Source organism: Bombyx mori, chromosome 9, assembly GCF_030269925.1.
Source record: "Bombyx mori chromosome 9, ASM3026992v2".
In the NCBI taxonomy this organism is placed as follows: Eukaryota; Metazoa; Arthropoda; class Insecta; order Lepidoptera; family Bombycidae; genus Bombyx; species Bombyx mori.
In genome coordinates, this window is record NC_085115.1 from 13388511 (window position 1) to 13412135 (window position 23625).

General features: G+C 34.9%; 2 protein-coding genes across 2 annotated transcripts; one reads left to right on the plus strand and one right to left on the minus strand.

Annotated features, from left to right (window-relative positions):
• Positions 1-102: 102 nt before the first annotated feature.
• LOC101737879 (terpene synthase) lies at positions 103-15815 on the minus strand. The gene is made up of 8 exons (XM_004931124.5): positions 15513-15815; positions 14855-15009; positions 10500-10644; positions 8091-8211; positions 6922-7061; positions 6126-6228; positions 5698-5825; positions 103-3443 (listed from the first exon to the last, which is right to left on the minus strand). The coding sequence occupies exons 1-8, from the start codon at positions 15555-15557 to the stop codon at positions 3339-3341; spliced, it is 942 nt and encodes a 313-aa protein (XP_004931181.1). The 5' UTR covers positions 15558-15815; the 3' UTR covers positions 103-3338.
• Positions 15816-17748: 1933 nt separating this feature from the next.
• Positions 17749-22663, plus strand: LOC101738272 (uncharacterized). Its single transcript, XM_004931128.5, has 3 exons — positions 17749-18249; positions 19122-19323; positions 20683-22663. Exons 1-3 carry the CDS (start codon positions 18009-18011, stop codon positions 21431-21433), a joined length of 1194 nt encoding a protein of 397 aa, XP_004931185.2. The 5' UTR covers positions 17749-18008; the 3' UTR covers positions 21434-22663.
• The last annotated feature ends 962 nt before the right edge of the window (positions 22664-23625 follow it).

Here is a 23625-nt window from a genome sequence, read left to right on the forward strand (position 1 = left end):
CGATGGAGCATTCAAACTTAGTTTGAAGTTTGCTAATCTACTTTGAAGAATATAGATTAATGTAGATTTTGGTTAGTAAAGTAATAAAAAAAAACACATTCGTTGGATATTAAAATTTTATTTTAAGACAAAACAAATGCACTATAGAACAATATAGCTATTATTCATCTCGAAATCTAAAAAAGATATTATATTATTTAGTCCTAGCTTGAATGATATCAAAATTTATCGACTACAGCAGAACGGTGATTTTATACAATTTAACTGTCGAATTCTTAAAACATATTAAAGTTCGAGATGAAAACTGCGGTAACATTTACCCGCTAGAAAATCAATCAATTGTAACACCTAAGATCAAAGATATGTTGCCAACAATAAAAACAGTAAACAATTTATAAAATCTTCATTAGTTTGAAATAAATGTTGTATTTCAACTGTCAAGGTTTTATGCTAGTTTAGTAATATAGTGGAGACATGAAGTAAGCAATAAAGGTTTTGCAAAAAACTTTGAATACTTTTTTAACTGGCAACACTTTCATTTTGACACAAGCAAACACTAAACAGTACCTGCTTGAAGAATTTAATTTAGAAGCCATTTTAACATTAAAATCTACAATAAATCGTGGTCCTAAGTAATTTTATTGTCATTTTTGGCTAGCCTTGTAGCGACACTTATAAGTACAAATTAGGCCTTTAATTATCCTACAAATAGCACAAATCGCTTTTTGAAAATTTTAAAATACTACATCAGTCAAAATTACTAATTTTTCTTAACAATCATTTAAAGAAACTATTTAATCCCTGATCTTCAAGCATTAATTTGAGAGAGCAGGTGATATGAATCTGAATTAAAATGTCAATTTGAAGCATTCAACTTCTGATATTAGTTCGAATTGATTTCCAGTATCTTCCGCCAATACGAAGATTCTTTTGAAACATCCAATCTACATTGACTACAAGTAAGTGTCATTTAAACTCCACAAAGATAGTTTTTGAAGTGAAACTTCTTTAGGCGCATGAGGGTAAAATTTTTACAGATGTAACGTCACGCAGGTATGCAACGGAAGTGTCGAAAAATTTTAATACAGCGCCATCTATGAGATTTTTTAATACTAACGTGCGTATGAAACCTCTTGTAGTGAATTTCAATTTACGATTATACGTGACGTTAAAATATTGATTCACAGAGGGCGCTACCTCATACTATAAAAGATGATTTACAATTATTTACTAATGACAAAATTTTACATATACTTAGACATTTAGGATAATTGTATTTAAATTTTTGAAGGTTTCACTTCTAACACGTGTGAATTGCACACATGATTCTTTTTTTTATGGAACGTTAAATAAAATTGCTACAACGACACGCTATTATTTTATTATAATGCCCTATTAGCCTATTCAATACGGAATGCGCGATACCTAAATTATAATATCAAAGCAAATTGATAGAATAACAATTTGAGCCTGTTTCATGATAACTCAAAAGAACAGACGTAGAAAGCCCAGTCTGAAAAAAAAAACAAAAATCCTATCCCCAATACTCAATCAGATTTCGAAGCAGTTTGAATTATTATCGCGTACAACTTTATAGAATGTTAACAACGAACCAACCAATTAGTTCACTATCAATACCATAGACACGTAACAACGCGACCCATAGACAAAGCTTATTAAAAAAAAAGAAAACAAAAAATCAAGATACTATATTCCCAGCACTAAACCCATTCGACACTTCCGTTTTTAAAATGGCACATTTATCCTGAGCATCTCTCAATACGAAATTTTGAAGTATAATAAAAAAATAAATTAATACAAAAACATAATTAATTTCAAAAGTAAAAACATTCCAAAATATATTTAATCGTAATTTTTTTAATTTAATATAATTTATTTAATACAAAAAAAAAACATTGAGAATAACGCATTAGTCTTTTGATTCGTTAAATACTGCTCGTTTTATAAGGCAGGAAGGAGAAAGAATTTATTTTTATTTTTCGATTAATAAAAAAATATTAACAACTAAAAACAAAACACATTTAATTAATAAGTATGGTTTCATCGGGCAGTGATGGAACGTTCTAGATCGTCGAATACAATTAACCCTTATCGACCTAAAAATAAGGCTTAAAATTATTGTATAACTTAAAATTAAATTGCACATTAGGTCTTTTCAATTTCAAGCAATGCACTAACACATGAAAGTAAGTACGTTTTTATTAAGCAATTATTTATAATGAACATTTAACATTACATTAGCGCCAACCAGAAGTGGAAGTTTTTAAAGAAGAAAAAATATATTTAAAAATATATTGTATATTTAATTATACATTCCTACGGTAATTTGTCAAGCGTACTTAAAATTTTTGAAGTAAATCAATGCAGTGGTAGGTTTGTCTTTGTGCTGACGTAGCTGATGTAGATGCTGACCTAACTAATGTATTATCTACAGCATTCACGTTAGTGTAGACATGATAACGTCGACACCATATACAGATTCAATAACAATCTTGTCCACTCGAATAGAATCATAAATAAAAGTGCTAAATGCATCGAAAATAAATATTAATTAAATACTAACTATAACCTTAGTATCGATTATTGGTCTAACATCGTCAAAAAAAACAATGGAGTCGTCAAAAAAAATTTTTGTAAAATTTTGCAATAGCATTTTCCTGTTTGTATTTTTGTCTAGATTATTTTATACGCAATAGTAATTTAATAATAATAATATATCGAGAGGTGAAATGGTGTTTGTTTTAGGTAACATTTATCTTTGTAATCAAAGGTGCGTTTTATTTGGTATTATTACATAGCATCGACTGTTCGATGTTTTTAATTGAACTTCAGTTTCTGTAACCATCGCTCTAATGCGTGAACGTATCGAAATTTGAATGCCCATTATTTTCTGTCTTTTTTTTTATTGCTTAGATGGGTCGACGAGCTCACAGCCCACCTGGTGTTAAGCGGTTACTGGAGCCCAAAATCATCTACAACGTAAATACGCCACCCACCTGAGATAACAGTTCTGTAGTCTCAGTATAGTTACAACGGCTGCGCCACCCTTCAAACCGAAACGCATTACTGCTTCACGGCAGAAATAGGCAGGGTGGTGGTACCTACCCGCGCGGACTCACAAGAAGTCCTACCACCAGTAATTTTTCAAAGATGTCCTTTAAACCAAATAACCTTTCACTTCTCGCTATAATTAAGTTTCTGTTTTATAACACTAGCAAAAGTTTCGCTAAAATTTAAGGAACAAATTCAACTACCCTCACTATTTGTATTTGGAATAATTTATATTTATAATAAATTAAGCTCATCTTTAGTTGTGCTCAAACGTAGTTCATTTGATCGTTAGCGTCGTCGCCTTCCTGTCTCCAGGTGAGCAGGTCGTCCAGCAGCGCCTCCAGCTGTGGGTTGCCGCCTAGACGGGACACCTGACACGAAATACAATCAAATAGAATTCATTTTCGAAATAAATGTTCTGAACGCACTGATTGGTTGGAGCATCTAACAATCTAATAAGGTTTAATTTATATGCAATATACAGTACGACCGACGTAACTTGGCGAGTCTGAATATAGCCGCAGGTCAACTTTCGCGCATGTACACTTGTAAAAAAAAGTGTTATTAGCATTCATTTTTTAAAATCAAAATACGAATTAAAATTTCCATATACAGGGACCAAGTACAAATAAAATGAATATCAAAACACTATGAGAGAGAAAGCTATAAAAATAACGTAATAAATTAAAGAGAGGTAATAAAAAAATAGTAAATTAAGACAGAAAGCGGTAAAAATAACGTAATTAAATTAATTCGAAAGTAAGCCCGAACACTGCCTTCAGTTGCGATCCGCTGTACTGTGCGTTGCGATACACCAGATCGTTAGCAACTCTAAATAAAACTGTCAACATCTTTTACGCCTTCTTCTTATTCTTTTTAAAAAAAAATCAAAAATTATGTTTGTCGGCCGTCGATTTAAAACACTATTATGCTTTGGTGGCATCTTTGTTAACGAATAGTATAAATGCCAAGGGACACTCAATACTAAAACAAATTTAAACACAAACAATCTTAAAACTAAACAAAAAACTGAGCACTAAACAAAAACAGTATAATAATAACAAATCAATGAAAACTTTTGTAGCCGCCCGTACTCAAGACAGAGATAGCGACACGAACACGACACTAATGCTAGCGTGTGAGTGAGACACATTACCGCATACCGAGAATTACCGAATTTATACGATGTCAAGAAAAGGGATGTCCAATATGCGTGTTTGAGGATGTTGTTTAATCGATTTTTTTTCAAATTGATTAAAATTTATATAAAAATATATATTTATATTCCATTTTATAGGAGGTTTAAAATATTCACGAACAGTCCCTATTGTAGTAGTTGTTGATAAATAACTGATATTCAACTAAATCATGTCTTTCAACCAAGAAAATAAAGTGTTATTAGTTTTTTTTTTTATTAAAGATGAAGTCTCGTTTACTAACGACAACATTCAATATGTTTGTAAATCTATTTCATTCATTATTTCATATAAACAAAAATCAATAAATTCCAAACCGATAAAAATCGATTGTGATATTTGATTGAATAAAGGGACGATTGTGTTTATATAGAGTCAATCCCTAGCCTAGACCTCCGCCCCGCGCACGTTGCTCATACCACCATTTGGTTCCTAAAAACGTTTGTGCGCAGCCTTCTGCGCGAAGTTCGGACTCGCCAAGTTACGTCGGTCGTATTGTACATAAGTGGTTTTTTGTCAATGTGTAATGTGTAAATGTCTGATAAACACGTTATTTATTATGTTTAAATATGTAAACAGTATACCGACGCTTGAAAGGCAAACGTGACTAAGCGACAATGCGTGAACTTTACAGTAGACTAATTTAAAGTTAAAATACCTGAAAACAAAATTTATTTTAACGAATCTAGCTGTAGTAGAATCTAGCTAGTAGCTGTAGGATTGAAATGATTTTAATAGAGACCTAGAAATATATTGTTTTTGCGCATCGAATATGGTTATTGCCAATCATTTATGTACAAAGCAGTTATTGTCGCTTAGTCAAGTTTGCCTTTCAAGCGTCGATATATTATTTTTTTGTCAGGAGGAAATCACCGGACTTCCGCCCTCCACTGGGGATGGAGGGCGGGGCATGTCGGAGTTGAACCGACTAAAACCTCCTGTCGCTCAACAACCAGCATCCAAACCTCGCATGAGACAGAACTCATGCAAAGGCAAAGGGGGGAAAGTGAAGCGTTTAGTGCGGAGCACATCTCTCCCATCACCCTCCCCCTCGGGCCGTGCAATATACATAAGTGGTTTTTTGTCAATGTGTAATGTGTAAATGTCTGATAAAGATATTATTTATTATGTTTAAATATGTAAACAGTATATTGCTTTATACAATTACTTATTACGAGCCGTCCATTAATTAGGTGCGGTAGGCAGCGGTTTAGCTTTACTCCTGGTATTGCTGACGTTCAAGAGCGACGGTAATCATTCACCGGCAGGTGGCCCGGATAGGTAGTAGGCAGGCTCGAAAAAAAAAAAACAAAGAAAAAAAACGCTACATGCTGTAGCTGTCTGGTAGGCGAGCTCAACACTGACCCTAACAAAGAGCAGTGCATCGTAAAATCTAGCACTGGATCGGAATCACGATCGTCGCCCTCACCTCCTCCCTGGCGCGCGCGTCCAGATCGTTCAGGATCCCCCTCGTGTACCGGAAGCTGCCCAACTTCTCCAACAACGTGATGCAGTAACGTTTCACTTCAACGTCCCGGGTCCTTTGACGAAGGATATCTAGTTTTGTACGGTCGAAGGAAATCATGCTCAAGTCTAGAGTCGAAATCATAAATTATGACGTCACAAGTCACAAAAGCGGTCGCCTAAGGAACGTATCGCGTGATAGAGTAACCATTATTTCAATAGAAATCAGAAAATTGATCGTTCGATGGAAACGAGTATGGCTGGATATTACAAATCTTCAAAAACAGGTAGATATTGGGCATCAGAAATAAATATGAAAAATTTTTTATAGCGCAAGTTAAGTTCGTTAATTTTCATACGAATTCTATACACGTGTGTTCATTTAAAGGATACGAAGGACTTGTTTGTCGTCCTCCTGACTCCTGATGGCGTGTATGATGGGGAAGCTGAACTTCCCCTCCGTGAGGTCCTCGCAGTAACTCTTGTTCTCTGTGTACTGAAATATATTAAGTATTGCTTGGAACCAGCTTTCTATATGCCGAAAGCTTTGGATCATTAAATCTGTCACACAACTACATTCAACGCACGGTTCATTCTTATATGAGTGGCGAGTCTATTCTGACCCTTGCGATTCTAGAATCAACTCCCATCTCTATATAAACGAAATTTGAAAGAAGTTGGCGTTTTTTTTCTTCTTTTTTTTTTAACTGCGATGGATGGACGATCTCACAGTACATCAAGCGACATCAACAACGTATATGGCGTCGCGCATCTTGAGACATGAGTTGTAAGGTCTCAGAACAGCTGGCCCGCCCTTCAAACCGAAACGCATTACTGCTTCACGGCAGAAATAGGCAGAGTGGTGGTGCGGACTCACAAAGCGTCCTACCACCAGTAATTCCCAAAACTATAATTATTACGGGTTTGACTTTTATTACACGCTGTTATTCCTTTACCGTTGTAGACAAACGTGCATGTTTATTAAGTACGTATTTCATTAGAAAAATTGGTAGCCGCTGGCGGGATTCGAACACCATTGCATCATCGCTACACACGAACGCACTGGACGTCTTATCCTTTAGGCCACGACGACTTCTAGTACAAGTTAACGTGTTCTATTTGCAGCCGAGCGATAGAGAACCTAGAAGCACACCCCCCCCCAACCCTCCCGTACCCCTATACGACTCACCTCCCTCATCGACAGGTTGCAGTAATCGTCGCGGATCTGGAAATACAGCCCCAACACGGCGGACAGATTGGTGAAGTCCGATTTGTTCTCGCTAAACAACTGCATCAGTCGTATCGCTAGCATGAACAGTCCACCGGTTTCTGTAACCATCGTTCTAATGCGTGAACGTATCGAAATTTGAATGCCCATTTTTTTTTTTTTTTTTTTAATTTTATTGCTTAGATCGATGGGTGGGCGAGCTCCACCTGGTGTGAAGTGGTTACTGGAACCCGTAGACATCTACAACGTAAATGCGCCTCCCACCTTGAGATATAAGTTCTAAGGTCTCAAGTATAGTTACAACGGCTGCCCCACCCTTCAAACCGAAACGCATTAATGCTTCACGACAGAAATAGGCAGGGTGATGGTATTTACCCGTGCGGACTCACAAGATGTCCTACCACCAGTCTGTCTCGTGAATTGTAAAAGGAACGAAGCACAGTACTTTCCATCATCACGACCAGTACATGCAATGTATGCATTGGATGTACATAGTTATTAGCAGCGTGGCAGCAAAATTCATTATCGTAAATTGATGTCTGCATTGCTTTAGTTTTGCTTTAGTTAGACGTCCATTAGCGACGGTAACCACTCACCACCAGAGGGGCTCTATACTCTGCCTATAAGGGCAATAACACTAAACAGACGGACAGAATGTAAACAGATGTTATTAGTGACAGAAGTCGTTCTTCAACACGCATTACACATATCGTCTTTTTCGCATTAAAATTGTACAATTTCCAAAAATATTCCAAATTGAGTCGGAACCATTTGGTATCAACAGTATTTTTCTCATAAGTACTGTCAAGAGATAGTATAGATTTAGTTTTTTTTTTTTTAGTTTAGCTATATTTTGACTACTATTAACAAAATTAATACATAATTTTATCTTACTTTAAAAAACAGATAATGTAACTGATAAAAAAAATGTTACAAAGATGATTAATATTAAAAATATCACATGTTAAACCTTTAAAACACTTTCCTGTAAAATTAGTAAGTTTTGAGACTATACAGTTTTAATGCGAGAAGACGATATACATACTTAGCAAAAGATTGGTTATCTTTTTAGGAAACAAGTTACATCCCCTAAGCATTTAATAGAAAAAATAAACAATCAAACACTTTACTTTTGATGGTCATTTGTTTGTATTCGTCTTCAGAGGGACACTGGAAGTTGTCCCGCCAGTAAATCTCCATGCCCTGACCTCGATGCAATTCCAACAGCTGTTCGGTGTATACAGTCGTTGCCTAAAAGGGGTATTTTGAAAAAAAAACAACACAAATTGAGCCTTAGTATTCCCAAGTCAAGAAATTGATTGATGCGTTTAGTGTTTCTCTCGTTAAAAAGGTCCGCCCTGAGAGGCGGGCTGCTGTCTAGGACTGTAGGCATCGACTTTCTTTTAAAATAATTGACGTGGCTATAAAAATTTAAGTTATCTCTCTTAAGCTCTATACCAATACAATGCACGTATGTCTTCTACCCAATTTTGAGCCTATATCGGTGCTTATTTACCTCAATCGAATACCGGTTAAGTCGGTACCAAATATGGATCTAAGTCTATGGATGTCAATTGTTTTATTGGCCAGAGATGATTTAGTAATACAACAGTTTCGAAGCGTCAGCTAATTGGACCTAGTTTAAAGGAAACTTTTTTTTATTGCCCTTGTAGGCAGACGAACATACGGCCCGCCTGACTGTGAGTGGTCACCGTCGCCCGTGGACTTCAGCAATGTCAGGGGCCGAGCCAAGCCGCTGCGTACCGTTAAACCGGTATTATAGAATCAGCGATGTGTACAATGCCACTTCATTGAAAGAAAAAAACTTCACAGTACGACTGAAATAAACATGACAACTTATTTATACGATTACGTCAACAGTATCATCCGTAGCAGAATCATTAGCCGAGCAGACGACAAGCTACAAACCGAAATAAATTACAATTAAAAGAGATGAAAACGTTTGAGGAATTTTTATTCGCGCTAATTGGATGAAACCTTTTCAGAGTCACAGAGTTTCATAACGTATATTATACGTGAATCGTTTTTCTTTACATCAGAAAATATTGAGGCCGTCAGCGCAAAAGTGGCCTAACCAACATTTTTTTATAATCATGCTTATAATTATGTATATTACAATTTATTTAACATATAATAAATTTTTATGCAAAACCTGCCTATCTATAGTTTCATCCATAGATAACAGAGGGCTTTGTAAACATTATTTTTGATCGTATTGTTTTTTTGCCTACTGAAATTCAAATTTATGAAAACTTAAACATGATTGCTCCATAATAGCTATAGTAAGCTTAGGCCAATTTTGCACTGACGGCCTCATATATTGTATAGTGTAGATAGAATCAGTCTGGTATTTCAATCAATCCCGAACATAAAGACTGAAAATTTGATGATTTTATTTATTTATTTAATGTTTCTTTTTAATATCTGAGTCGACTATTATCAAAGGCGGCAATCTGACTTTTGGACAATGATTGGTAAATCAGAAAAACGAATTATTGACTTTGTATTCCATTGGCAGTCACAAAACTCTTCGGAACGACATCTTAGATAAATAACAGGTTAACTATTAACCTTTATTTAATGCAGGTTTTGAACCGTATTCTTTGAAGGAGACGATTTATATTCGAATAAATCTGTATTGACATATCAATAAAAAGTTTTTGTCCAAATGCACAGATTGCCACCTTTGATAATAGACGACTCATCTATTATAATAGTTATTATACGCTGATTGCATTGTATACGCAAACTAATAGATACGCATATAGTTCTCATATTGTTTCCAGGGAGCGCGATATATTTTTTATAGTACGCCTTCCTAGACAAATATATTTTGCTGAAAATTCTCTTAAAGCCTCGTTTTTTAGAGGGACAATGCAGACAAACACCGCAGAGGAATGTTCATATCGAACCCGGAATGTACGTGGCAAATAATATCTGGTGGTGACGCATTTGAGAATGAACATAGTGGATCTTTATATACTAGTATGGAATAACCGGCTCTGACGATGCGTGTTATTGTTTTAAAATGGAGATGACGAGACCATTTCAAATTCTTCAGAGTACACCCATGGAAGGTAAAGAACAAAACACAGAGATACCGAAATTCCTCCGTAGACTCAAAGATTCCAAATGTCTGTCGGACAGTTCACGTTCATGACCTTACCTTACCTTGACCATAGTAAAACTACTGTAATTACAGTTCAGTATTTTATTGTCGTATCGGTTTTGATAAAAATACACTCTTTAGATCCTATTATTTAATTTAATATCTTTCAGAAGTCGACGGCTTTATATTTTAATACCTATTATCAAATCAAAACTTTCATTATTTTTAATTGAACGCCGATAAATATAATTGCAATAACAACAATACTGAAATTTCTTTTATTTTCTTGTTCGAGTAATGAGATACTTATAGAGTTGTTGAGCAAGGTTTTTTTATTTATTTATTAAGTATCTTACCGAATAGTATCAAATGTAATTAATGTACGAGTATATGCGAAGCTGATACTCACCAATGGATGGCCGAGCTCCAAAGTCTTCTCGAGGGCTATGATCATAGCATAGTTCGCAGCGTTGATGGTGCTCGCGACACCATAGATGGAGTGGGCTACCGGTATTCCGCGCCGTAAGATGCTGTTGTCTTGAATGTCGTCGATCCTGGTCCGATCGAACTGGCGTTAATGTGGAATGGTGGTAGGACCTCTTGTGAGTCCGCACGGGTAGGTACCACCACCCTGCCTATTTCTGCCGTGAAGCAGTAATGCGTTTCGGTTTGAAGGGTGGGGTACGTTGTAGATGTCTATGGGCTCCAGTAACCATTTAACACCAGGTGGGCTGTGAGCTCGTCCACCCATCTAAGCAATAAAAAAAAGCAAAAAAAAGCCATCATACAACACAATATGTTTGACAGATGCCTGAATCTCGCTTATGGCATTTTTTAAGAAAAGCTTGCATATATACAAGTTCCGAACAACAGCATTTGATGTCGGTCTACCGAGCAATATCACCCGCTCGGTGGAAGATCTTGCCTTTTATCGTTACCTCCAAACTACAGTAGATACTATGTAGTACTACTATGTAGATTCTGCGAAGCACTGCTCTTGCTAGGGCTTTAGGCCTTTAGGCTTTAGGGTTGCTTAGGGCTAGAGCTCTAGTGTTAGCAACGTCCTCAGGTTAGAGCCCCGTGAGCTCACCTACTCACACGGAGAATCTAGTATAACCCCTCGAGGTAACTAGAATAGGTAAGGAAAAAAAACCGACGCTAGTTGCAATAAGACTCACAAAAACCCTGCACACTGATGAAGCTTCCGTAATAGGCTGTGGTGGCATTCACATTAGAAATTCTATTGTGTTGTCTCTTGCCTAATACTGTCTTGAATAAATATGGTATTCAAAATTGCTCAAGAATTGACAATGATCAAAACGCTCTATTGAATTACATACTATATTCAATATCGAAGAACGATTATTTTATAAATTAGCATTATTTTACTAGCAGTCCATTGTTGAATATTTATGTAACCTTGAAATCGGATATAATAAATTTGATATCGAACATCGCAAACTTCGGAGACCGTTACGATTTGATCTGTCAATGTTATTGCAATTGACCGCAATCCTTCTTCTTAGTCGAATACTTCATTGTTGAAGGTCGTGTCCTTGAAAGCCCTTCGTGGCTCTTTGTACCCTCAGCTTCCATTTGCTTCGGTTTTCGGCTTCTCTCAGGGCGTTCGCAACAGAGTCCAGTGAGCGCAGTTATCTGATCCGATCAACGGTTTGGTGGCCGGCCGGCGGGTCTTTTCCCTTCTACATTGCCCACCACAATCAATCTTTCAAGGTTGTCTGGTGGCCACCGAGCAATGTGACCAAAGTAACCAAGAACCTTCTGGTAGCAAATCGTCGACAGTCTCGTTTCTATTATTACTGTATTTATTTAATACATTTCGCTTATTACGCGCCATTTATGTTTGTAATTAAATGCTGGTATTATTTGGGATTAGCATCAACAATTCGATGTTTTTAATTGACCTTCAATTATGTTTACCTCATTCAAATGGCTGAAGAAGTTTTTTGGTTATGATGTTCTTTCCAAATTTTAAGCTTTAAATGGTTCTCCTGTAAAATTGCAAAAATGTCGCTTAAACCAAATAGCTATTTACTCCTCGACATGAGGTGGATTTGTAATTATTTAATACATACATATTGCTTTGTACATACTGGATAATTGGAAAAAAAAATTGATAAAAATCGACCGATCGATTAGCGTAGCCTTAGGTCAATTTGGTAGACTGATAATTACGCCATTTTCTTTTATCTTGTTTTAAAATGTCAGTCCTCAAAGGTTGTTTTACAACTTGACAATTAAAAAAAAAGCAGAAACTCCAAAAAAACTCAAACTCATAACTGAAACTTCAGGTTTTCTACTTGTCTTTTTTAATAATATCTTTGTATAGAGATTTAGTTGTAGCGATAAAATAAATTATGGTATTTAATGCTATGCACATACAATTGCAAATTCTATTTTCAAGGGTATGAATTTTCATTTATTAGGTACAAATTTTACCTCTAAGCGTAGACAAGGTTATAATGAGTTTGAATTACAATTACAATTTAACGTCTTTCTTTTTATTAATTTGAAAGTTTTTTAATCGATTATATATAACAGCCACTCGACTTCAATCGACTTTACTCAACTTTATGTTAAGTTTTTTTTTTCTTTGTAGGCAGACGAGGAGCATAGGGCCCACCTGATGGTGAATGGTTACCGTCGCGCATGGACTTCAGCAACGCCAGGGGCAGAGCTAACCATTAAATACTCTCCACAAGCCTCGTTTGAAGAAGGACAAGTGAAGAGGTAGCGCTCGGGGAACACCGTTGAGGGGAGCTCATTTTAGAGCCGGATAGTATGTGGCAAAAAAGATCTCTGGAAACGCACTGTGGATGAACACAGTGGCTCCAGGTAGTATGGATGAGTATGGATGAACTCTACTCCGGTGGCGGGCGGCGCGATGGTAAGAACGAGATGATGGAATCATCTCAAACAATTCCTCAGAGCACTCCCCATGGAACATACGGTACAAAATACAGAGAGAAGAAAAGTCCCTCCGCAGACCCACAGGTTCCAAACGATCCGTGATAATGGGATTATTGACAATCCGAACGGCCCTCTTCTGTATGGTGTCAAATGGAAGTAGCTGGTATTTGCGATAGGTATAAAAGTATAGATAGGGCAACAAATAATTTCATCATGTCATGGATTTTTATAATTTGGGTGGATACAGCCCTAATTTATTTGAAATTTTATTGAAATGAAAAAATGACCATCTTTTGGCTAGCTCAGTGTAAAGATGCCCATCTTTACGAAATCTAGAAAAAGAACTGGTCATTTTTATTTGCTAGAATCAAAGTGGGGCTTTAAAATTTCTTACTTATATATAACTCTTTAAATTAAAAAAAGCAAATAATTTTGATACCACCACCAGTTCAGTACTATTTTAATTACCCTTGTAGGCAGATGAGCATACAGCCCACCTGATGGTGAGTGGTTACCGTCGCCTATGTACGTCAGCAATTCCAGGGGCAGAGCCAAGTCGCTGCCTACCATAAAGCTCTGTTCTCTAGCATTCTTAGAATTAATCTATATATTAATACGTGAAGCAAAAACTTTGTATCCCTTTTTACGAAAATTGCGCGGACGGAGGAGTATGAAATTTTCCACACTTATAGAGAATATAGAGAAGAAGTGCACAATGCAATTTTTTTAAAATATAATGCATAAAAGATACATTAAATCAATAAAGAAAACATTACACATACTACATAATTACCATGTATTTGACGCACACACGCATGCATACTATTTATTGTCAAACTTTTGTTCTTGACGTCTGTTGTCAAATTGAGAATAGATTAAATATTGTTTGTCTTTGTTAATATTTTTTTATAGTGTAATCTTGGCGAAATTCGTGATTATAGAAGTATAAAATATAGTGATAATAGTGTACAAACTTACAATTCCAATTAATTATAGTCACATTTCGACTACTGCGAGACCTCTAGTTAGAATAGATACTAGATCTATGGAGTACTCGTAATAGATGAATAAAGATGCATTTATTACGACACAGTCAAAAAATGTTCACATAATGTGCAATCAAATCCTGTTTAGATTAGGAAATAAATGTATAGATAATATTTTTAAACGGACGCACTTGTGACATAGTAAAATATATAGAATCTATCTCTGTATCCTTCCTATAATTTTTTCTACAAAGGTGTCAAGCATTCAGCCCAACCAATGGTGAGTGGTGACTCTGGTTCATAGACAGCAGCAATGTTAGATGTGTAGTAACAGCGTTACCTACCGCACAGTCCTCTTTTGAATCCTCATTTATAGCATATGTCGTACTTCTTAACTTTATTAGAAAGTTCAAGGAGCTGTTAAGACCCTTTCCAGACATATGAAACGAGCACCACTTATTGATATGAGAACAGCAAATTACAATTAAATTGATTTTTTTCTTATATCATGTTATACTACCGTTTTATCAGTGAAGACTGTATCTAATCTCCTATTCCTCAGGGGACTGATATATTGGAAAATAACAATGGGGAGCCATCATCGATCTGAAGAAACAAAATAATTCAACCTTAACATTCTGAAAGTTGACCTCAATGCTGCACATCTTATTTAATTTTTTCCATAATTTTATCTAAATAATTGTAGTGTAGCAAATAAATAATATTATAACTAATTAATAGTGAACTTTTCTCTAAATGCCTTTATCAATTTACAAAGGCTCTTAAGGCTTTAGACATAAAAATAATAATACCACTGTTAAATATTAAACTAAATTTTAAAACTTACAATAAACTGGCATTGTGTAGCATTTGTACAATATCACCGACTAGTCTCAGTTTCTCTTCAGATATCTTGAGCCAGTAGTTGAATGCGGAAGCTAGCTTCGTTCTTATCTGTTTCCCTGGTACTTGCTGAATGTATGTGTAAGGCATGAGAATTTTCTGAGAAAGAAATTACGTTTAATCGGTTTGTGTTCTATTGTAATCTTTATTAAAAGGGTAAAAAATCAGTATTATTAAAGTAGGCTATAAATTAAATTTACAAAAAAAAAAACATATATTTGATAAGCATTGGGGTTTTTATTTTCAATTACAAAATTAATTTACATTCCAGTGTTTTAGTCGGTTGTATTAGTAGTATTTTTTTTTAATTAATTTAATACTTATGATTGAAAGTATAACAACATACTTATTTTAACACATATGTTTTATAATTACCTAAAATTCAAGTACTTGAATAAACCAGGAGCAGCACGTGTCGCATTACGAGATTTCAGAAATAGTATGGCCCTATGGCGTTTTAATAAATAACTACAAATACCCTATCTAAAAATATCGCATAAGTTGACAAATCTTCAATTTCTATGAAATTTTATTATGATGAAAAGTACGCGGCAATTCCTAATTTAAAAATCTATGCAATTTATAAAGTTTTATATGCCTACCTCATCTTGATTTTTATCACCACTTCTTGTGATAGCTTGCGACATTGTTGTAGATTTATTGATGAAAATATATAACACTAAAAAATGATATTCAGTGTATTGATTTTCCGCTTCAAGATATTTACCTCGCCGTGAAAAACTGTCAAGTGTCAGTCAGTAGTTCCAATTTTCCAACTGGATAGGCGATGGTTTCACACTTTACAGCCCAATTTCATGAATTATAATAAACGAATATGAAGCGAACAATGTTATGGATGAAATTGAGCAAACACAATCCACTATTCCAAATGAGCTGACAGTAAATGCACAGCAGTAGGTCTATGTATACATATTTATGTGCATACGAGGTGTAGTTTAGACAAAATTATCAGTTTTGCATTTTTAATTTTTTTCCAGGTGATGTTCATTACAATGGAATTTAATTTTCTTTCATACAATTCGTTAAACTTATGCTAATTTTTTTTATACATTTATTTATGGCTTAAATGGATGGACGAGCGCACAGCCCACCTCGTGCTATGTAGTTACTGGAGCCATCTAGAGCGTAAATGCGCCACCCAGCTTAAGATATATGTTTTAAGATCTCGAGTATAGCTACAACGGCTGCTCCACCCTTCAAACCGAAACGCATTACTGCTTCACAGCAGAAATAGGCGGTAGAATCTCCATATCATTAAAAAAAATCATTCAATGGTTAGAAAATGCAGCGATTTTAAAGCAGCTTATTTTTGGAAGCATTACCTACCACTGAATATAGAACTCGGTATGAGAATGTAATAGCTGAAATGTGAGGCATTCGAGGTAAGATTTTTCGATTTTGCCAATTTATTACCTCTTGATAATTTTATCAACTCTAAATAATAGTTTTCTGTCATGCGCAAATGTGTAGAAAAATGCAACAAAATCGCTAGATACGGCTACAGGGTTAATATTTGTCATCATTCACCATTTTTCCGAGAGGCTTAATTGAAAATATACTAAGATCGGCTCAAAAGTCGAGTCATCTACAACCGTATACACCTTATCAAAACAAAAGGTCTTCAACTATAATCCAAAACTGTGTTGTACACGAAACAACAATTCCCGGTAATTACAGCATTTTCTGACTGAAAAATGTACGAGCAAACAAAAATGATAGTAAAAAAGAAACATATTTTGTTCACCACTCACAAAAAATTGCCACGAATTACAATGAAATTATTGTAACGATCTCAACAGCTCTATGAATCGAGAGGGTATTGATTTGAAGTCATTGTAGCTTATAGGATTTTTTTTCCCCACGAATGCTGATATCCTTGGGAGACTATTTCAACGTCTTCTTGGCGTGTAGGTGAGCTCACCAGGCTCAAACCGGAGTGTTGCTAGTACTGGCCCTAGCAAGAGCAGTGCTTCACAGAATCTACTAACGGATTATAAACGCGACCCACTGAGAAGATCCGGTGAGAAACTCAATGGGCGGTGTCTATGGGTTAAATGTACTTGTCGAGCCCTTCGTCGCAAGCGACGGGTTCGGCGAGGACGGTGACTGGCGCTTGAGGTACATAAAAGCACCGTTAATGGATCGAGAGGATCCGCAATGTCGTGTTTAGGGCGACGTTGACTGTTTACCATTCGGTCCACAGGATCGGGTATGGTTATAGGATAAGACGCCCAATGCATTCGTATTAAGTGATGCGATTGTGCCTGTGTTTGAATTTCGCAGACAGGTACTAATTTTTCTAATGAAATAAGTACTTAACAAACGTTCACGGATGACTTCCACGATAAAGGAAGGACATCGTGTAATGAAACTCAAGCCTGCAGAAAATATAATTTGCGGAATTACTAGTCGTAGGGCATCTTGTATGCTCGCACGGATAGATACTACCACCCTACCCATTTCGGTTATGAAGCGTAATGCGTGACGGTTATGACAGCTGTTGTACTGTAAAAACTTTGACTTAGAACTCATGTCTCAAGGTGGGTGGTGGTATTTACGTTATTGATTTCTATGAAATGGGGTAAAAACTTAACATCAAGTGGACCATGAGCTCGTTTACTCATCTTAACAAAAAAAAAATCCATTACAACAAATTTATTGACTTATTTAATGAAATTGGATAAAAAGCAAATTTGATTACCGTGTACGATGAGTGATGTTATTTTTAATATAATAAAAAGATATGATTATTAACAAGTCTGTTTTCAAATAATTCATCGTTTTTTTGATATTTTCTACACAAGACGGCAAATTTAAAGCTTCTGCTTGGCATCCCTAAATTTACCAGGGATAATAAGTATCCAAAAAATTCATCAGAGTAACTTCAGAATTTGTTTTGTTTTCACGACGTCTTTACAAACTTTTTAGAATATAATCAGATTAAAAAAATAAATAGCTTGTGTGTTACAGTGCAAATAGCTTTAAATGTTTATACTTACCATTAATTAGCTAATTAAAGTGTTTTAAATCGAGCGTCAAAAATAAAAAAAAAAACATCGAAATGACTTGACTGGATTATGTCTGCACGTAATTATTCATGTAGTCGTGAAAGGAACGTAGGAAAATTGTTAGATTGTTTGCCGATTATAAATTCTAATAGGTTCAACTACCGCCCTCCTCAAGAATTGCCGCCGTTATCAGCTAGGACCTCGAGTATTTTGAACAGGAATTTAAATTATTCTTTTGATTATAATGGATTTGATATTGGTGAACGGGCTGGTACACCATTTTCTGATTTCTTCACGGAGAGTGAGACAGGTACCTTCTTATTTTCTATTCTTGCAAACTGCAGCGATTTTTTTATTCTGTTGGTGTAGTTAGAAAAGCTGAGAACCGACCACACGCTTACTAACATTACAATTTACTAATAATTTTATAACACACTAGCGACCCGCCCTCGCTTCGCTTCGGAAACATTAAAACACATATGAAACCAAAAAAATAAAATAAAAAAATAATAAAAAAAGTAGCCTATGTTCATCAGGGACAATGTCGGCTTCTAATGGAAAAAGAATTTTTCAAATCGGTCCAGTAGTTTCGGAGCCTATTCGAAACAAACAAACAAACAAATCTTTCCTCTTTATAATATTAGTATAGAAGAGATTATTATTTCATTATTTCAACATTAATATAATTTTAATAATCCTGTAGATGAATGTGAATTGTTCAAATGTTGTTTTTTACACTTTAAAACTTTGTAATATATATTTACTATGTTTTCACAACTAGTATCTAATTGGAAACTGATATGTGTAATATTATAATAATATGACCACCCTACTAGATTGATAATAATAATTGCCAATGGACTTTGTATCCGGCTAATAAATAAATAAAATAAAAAAAAGATAATAATAATTTAATAATTTTCAACATGGTGTAGGATTGATAGTTCTTAAATTAAATTGAAGTGATAATATGCTTTCCAAACAGAGCAAGTAGAAATCAAGAGACAGTTCTAAAAGAGTCATTTGTTACTACTAAAAGGCTAATATTAATTTTCACTTTCCTGTTAGTGCTTCCAAATTTAATATGAATGCTCCATAATAATATACTTTGTTAAGCTTAATAAGTATTATGTTATATTAAAATCAACAAAAAGAGAATAACTCTAGTATATCTTGTTTCAGACACACCAGACATTCTAAGTGAGGAAAGTGACAGCAGCTCTGGATCAGCCCTGAGAAGAAATACTGCCGAAGCCACAAAGACATTAGCAGAAGAGTGGGAGAGAATAGAAAGAACTTTGTATGATGAAGAGGGTCCAAAATCCAATAGGCCTGAAGTGATTGAAGAGTGTAAACAGTGGAGACAACTACATCCACATTTTAGGTAAAACTATAAGTCATTAGCATTTTCTGAGCAAAATAATTTAACATCCATGGTGTAAGAATAAGTTTTACCTTTACCAATAGAATTCATGAAAGTGCATTCATTTTTTATTAATTTAATTTATATGCTCAATACACTGTCCGTACCTTCTGTATATAAAGAAAGATTAAATATCTAAATATTTTTTAAACATGCATAATTTAGGTTGCTGCTAGTTTATTGCCTAATGTGTGTCTAAATTCCAAGATGTTAATTGTTGAAGGACTTTAATGTTAGTAAAATTTTAACTTTTACATCTTGTCCTGTCACCTGCTTATAGTATAAGTACTTTATGCAGATAGTTTAAAGTTAATAAAAAAAACTGCTTATTTTTGCTTTCAAGTTGTTATACTGACAATAATTCTCAAGTAAATTCATATTAGCCTTCCCATCAGTGATGAGTTTATCAATCCATGCATATGAGTCGTCTATTATCAAAGCCGGCAATCTGACTTTTGGACAATGATTGGTAAATCAGAAAAACGAATTATTGACTTTGTATTCCATTGGCAGTCACAAAACTCTTCGGAACGACATCTTAGATAAATAACAGGTTAACTATTAACCTTTATTTAATGCAGGTTTTGAACCGTATTCTTTGAAGGAGACGAGTATATTCAAATCAATCTGTATTGACATATCAATAATTTTTTTTTGTCCAAATGCACAGATTGCCACCTTTGATAATAGACGACTCATATGGTCTATTTTATTTTCTTTGATTTAAATTTACTAGTTAAATTATTAACTTAAATTTATTAAAAACAAAGAAGATCTATGCTGAATCATGAACACTACAGCAATTAACATTTTTGGTGCTCTAATTATTTCTTTATTCCAATTCTACTTGCCCTTGTTCTTAATTGTGTGAATATGTAACCTTGACATCCATTATTTACCAAACTTGATTTTCTAATCATCTGATTCAATCACATGCCTTCTGGTATGCCGTGAAGCTTAATTTATTTTGCATAGACCTGTGAACAAGCTCACGTCCTAACGTTAAGTGGTTACCGGAGCTCACAGGCTTCACAACGAGAACATGCCATCCTTGAGACTTGAGTTCTATACCTTAATTCTATAGTAATTACGCATATTATAATTTTTATTGGTTTGGTTTTTTTTACATAGTATGTGAACATGAGTTAATACGTATTAAATTTTCATTAGATTTTCGAAGTTGATGTGCAGTTCAAACACCGGCACAGTCATATCTTTCTAGATCTTCACCTGTCTTATCCTTTAGGCCACGATGACTTCAGGATTAAATAAATTAAATAATAATTTTTAAATATTAACAGTTCCTGTTTGGTTTTTTAGGGTCATAGGCAGAGCTATAACGTTACCAGAAAAACGACTATCATACAGACAGATTGAACATGAAGAAGTTATTGCGATACATTATAATGATTATGAACAGTTTAGCGAAAGGGAAGAAAGGTTATCTCAAAGCAGTACAGATGTGACACCACAAAACTCACCACGAGTTTCTGTTGTGGATATTAATGAACCCAGACTGACAAGAGAAAAATTGTCTTATAATCAATCCAATAATGACGACAATGACATGCCTGATGCGTTTAGTTCGCTTCTTCAAATCACACCAATACATATTAAAAGTCCCATACACAAGAAACGTACGAACGTGTCAATTTTACGATCAGACGCTGCTTCTTCAAAATGGATGAGAAATACCAGGCCTGATTCTTCAACCAATGCTGGAAGAAGTAGTGCGAAATCATTTGCATCGTTAGACACAAGGAATATAGGTAATTCCATACTGAGTGCGTCTGATCGTAGTAAATTATTAAATGGTAGAATTGTGACAGGGCGATATAGAGATTCAACGAAATTAGAGCCATTATGTTCCCCTTATTTACCTCAGAATGATGTCATAAAGCATCAGAACGCATATAATTATGGTATAAGAAAGGTCTCACTACCTCCCTTGTTGTTAGAGGATGAAAAGAAAAAAGCTAATATGTCTGGATCTGGCAAAAGACGTAACGTGAAGAGTAGAAAAAGTAGTAAATGTGCTCATCAATTAGATAAACTCAAAAACAGTAATTGATATCTCACATAATATATTATTATTTCATATTTCACTGAGTACCTGTACAACTTCACAGCAGAAGTTTTGAATTGGATCTATAAAAGTTGAACTTCAATTTTCTAATTTACCATAGTTATCTGTGAATTACCTATACATATTTTTTGTTTATTATAAAATGTATTGATTCTGTTTTGATGTATAATATGTCTGTCTGCAACCATTTTGATGTAAGATTTTTCATTCAATAATTGATGTCAACATATCAGAATTTATCATTTAAAATATATTAATAGCAGTACTGTTCTCTTAATATACTTATTGATGGGTATATTTTACTGTTTTTAAAATATAGAGTAGGTACTTTGAATCGTGAAAGATTACAGTGATTAAAAACCGATTTGTGACGGAACTAACAACTTTGTTGATCATCACACATCAAAAAGGTTTTGTTCAGGATCAAAAACAAGCAGTCGTTAGCTCTCATGTATTAGCAGAAGAGTTTTGTAGTAGATGTTTGTATTCGATCACTACGCCAATGACCTTGACTTGTGAATTGTTGTCTATATAGTATATAGCGAAGTTTCTGCTATCCTGCATATTGTCAGCTAATACAACAGCAACTGGATCATAAAATCGTCGGCCCAATTAAAACAGTAATATTGAAATTACTGAATTTACGTAGATCTAAAAAAAAAAAATTTAAAAAAATAATGAATAATTATTCCATTAAAAATACTATTTAGTTGTGCTGTATGCGTTCCTACTGTAGCCATCGGATTGTGATGATATTTTTTATATTTGCGGGACGCAGGTCAATGCCGATCATAGATAATAACATTAATATATACCGATCATTGCTACGAATCTTAGGACGCTTGTGTCCAGCATTAGAGGTCGATAAGGTGATGACGATTATAAAAAAAAAAAAAACTTTTTTTTACACATTTCAAAACCCTCGTGTTTAAGCCAATATTTAAATTTTAAAATAATTTAAATTATAGAAATCTCATCGCATATTTTTCTTTTAGTCTTTGTAATTATTCGCCATCCGTCAATGCGAGGTGGATGTTTTAATATTATGAATATATTGGTTGGTGATCTTTAAAATGTCACGTACATAACTTCTAAGTTAAATGGTGCACTGCTGTGATTACATATTATAAAATTTGTGTGTGTTTATTTATTGTTATAGTGTGATTATGTGGATATGAATTATGAATGTGTAAAATATATATTTTGATTCAAAAATCGATTCTTTATTATTTAAAGGTATGAATTTTTTTTTCCGTACATATCGATTTTAAAGATAATCGCCATTTTATGAATTCACCGAAGACTAACTTCATGTCTTAAGATATTAAACGCCTCCACTAAAAACAAGGAAGATAATAAATCACCGGACTCGTCGCTGCCGACCGTCGTGGCTACAATACTTGGGAAGCGATGATTGATACCTGAAAGGCGAGGGTCGACTTCTGAGAGTCCACCAATTTTGCACCCATCTGCTAAGGCGTCTTTCCCCAGTTCTTGCCCCTTTACTGAGGAGGCTTCCCTCTGCGTTATTTCAGGGCGACTGAAAAGGTGAAAGTCGCGCGCCGCGATATCAAAAGCGCACTGTCGTGTTGACATGGGTAGTTTTCCAATTACAGAGCATTACAGAGCATAATGCGACTCGGTGACGCACAATGCCGAATTATGCTGAAGCTTAATTGGAACGTGAATTAGTTTTCAAATGCATCAGCAGAGTGCGCTAAGTTAGCACAGTTTTAATTAATTTTGCGGTAGGCAGCGGCTTTGCTCTGCCCCTGGCATTGCTGAAGTCCATGGGCGACGGTAACCACTCACCATCAGGTGGGCCGTATGCTCGTCTGCCTACAAAGGCAATAAAAAATAAAATAAAACATTGATTATTTCTAAGAAACTACGACGAAACGAAAGCCTTACAATTTTTTTCAACATTAAATAATATTACTAACGATAATATAAACAAAATTTCGATCAATGCCAACTTAAAGAAAAAAACACTTGTCAATTTTCTGTCACTGAGTCGGTATCGATTGCGAGAATCACGCGAGAGCAGTACTTTTGAGAGTGCTCGATTGTGCGAAGCGTTGCTCTAGTTGGAACATTCAACGTTGAGCATTATGCCGCATAATGCACTCTAGTGCTGTAATTGGAAAACTACCATTATATGCAGAAGCATTCATGTG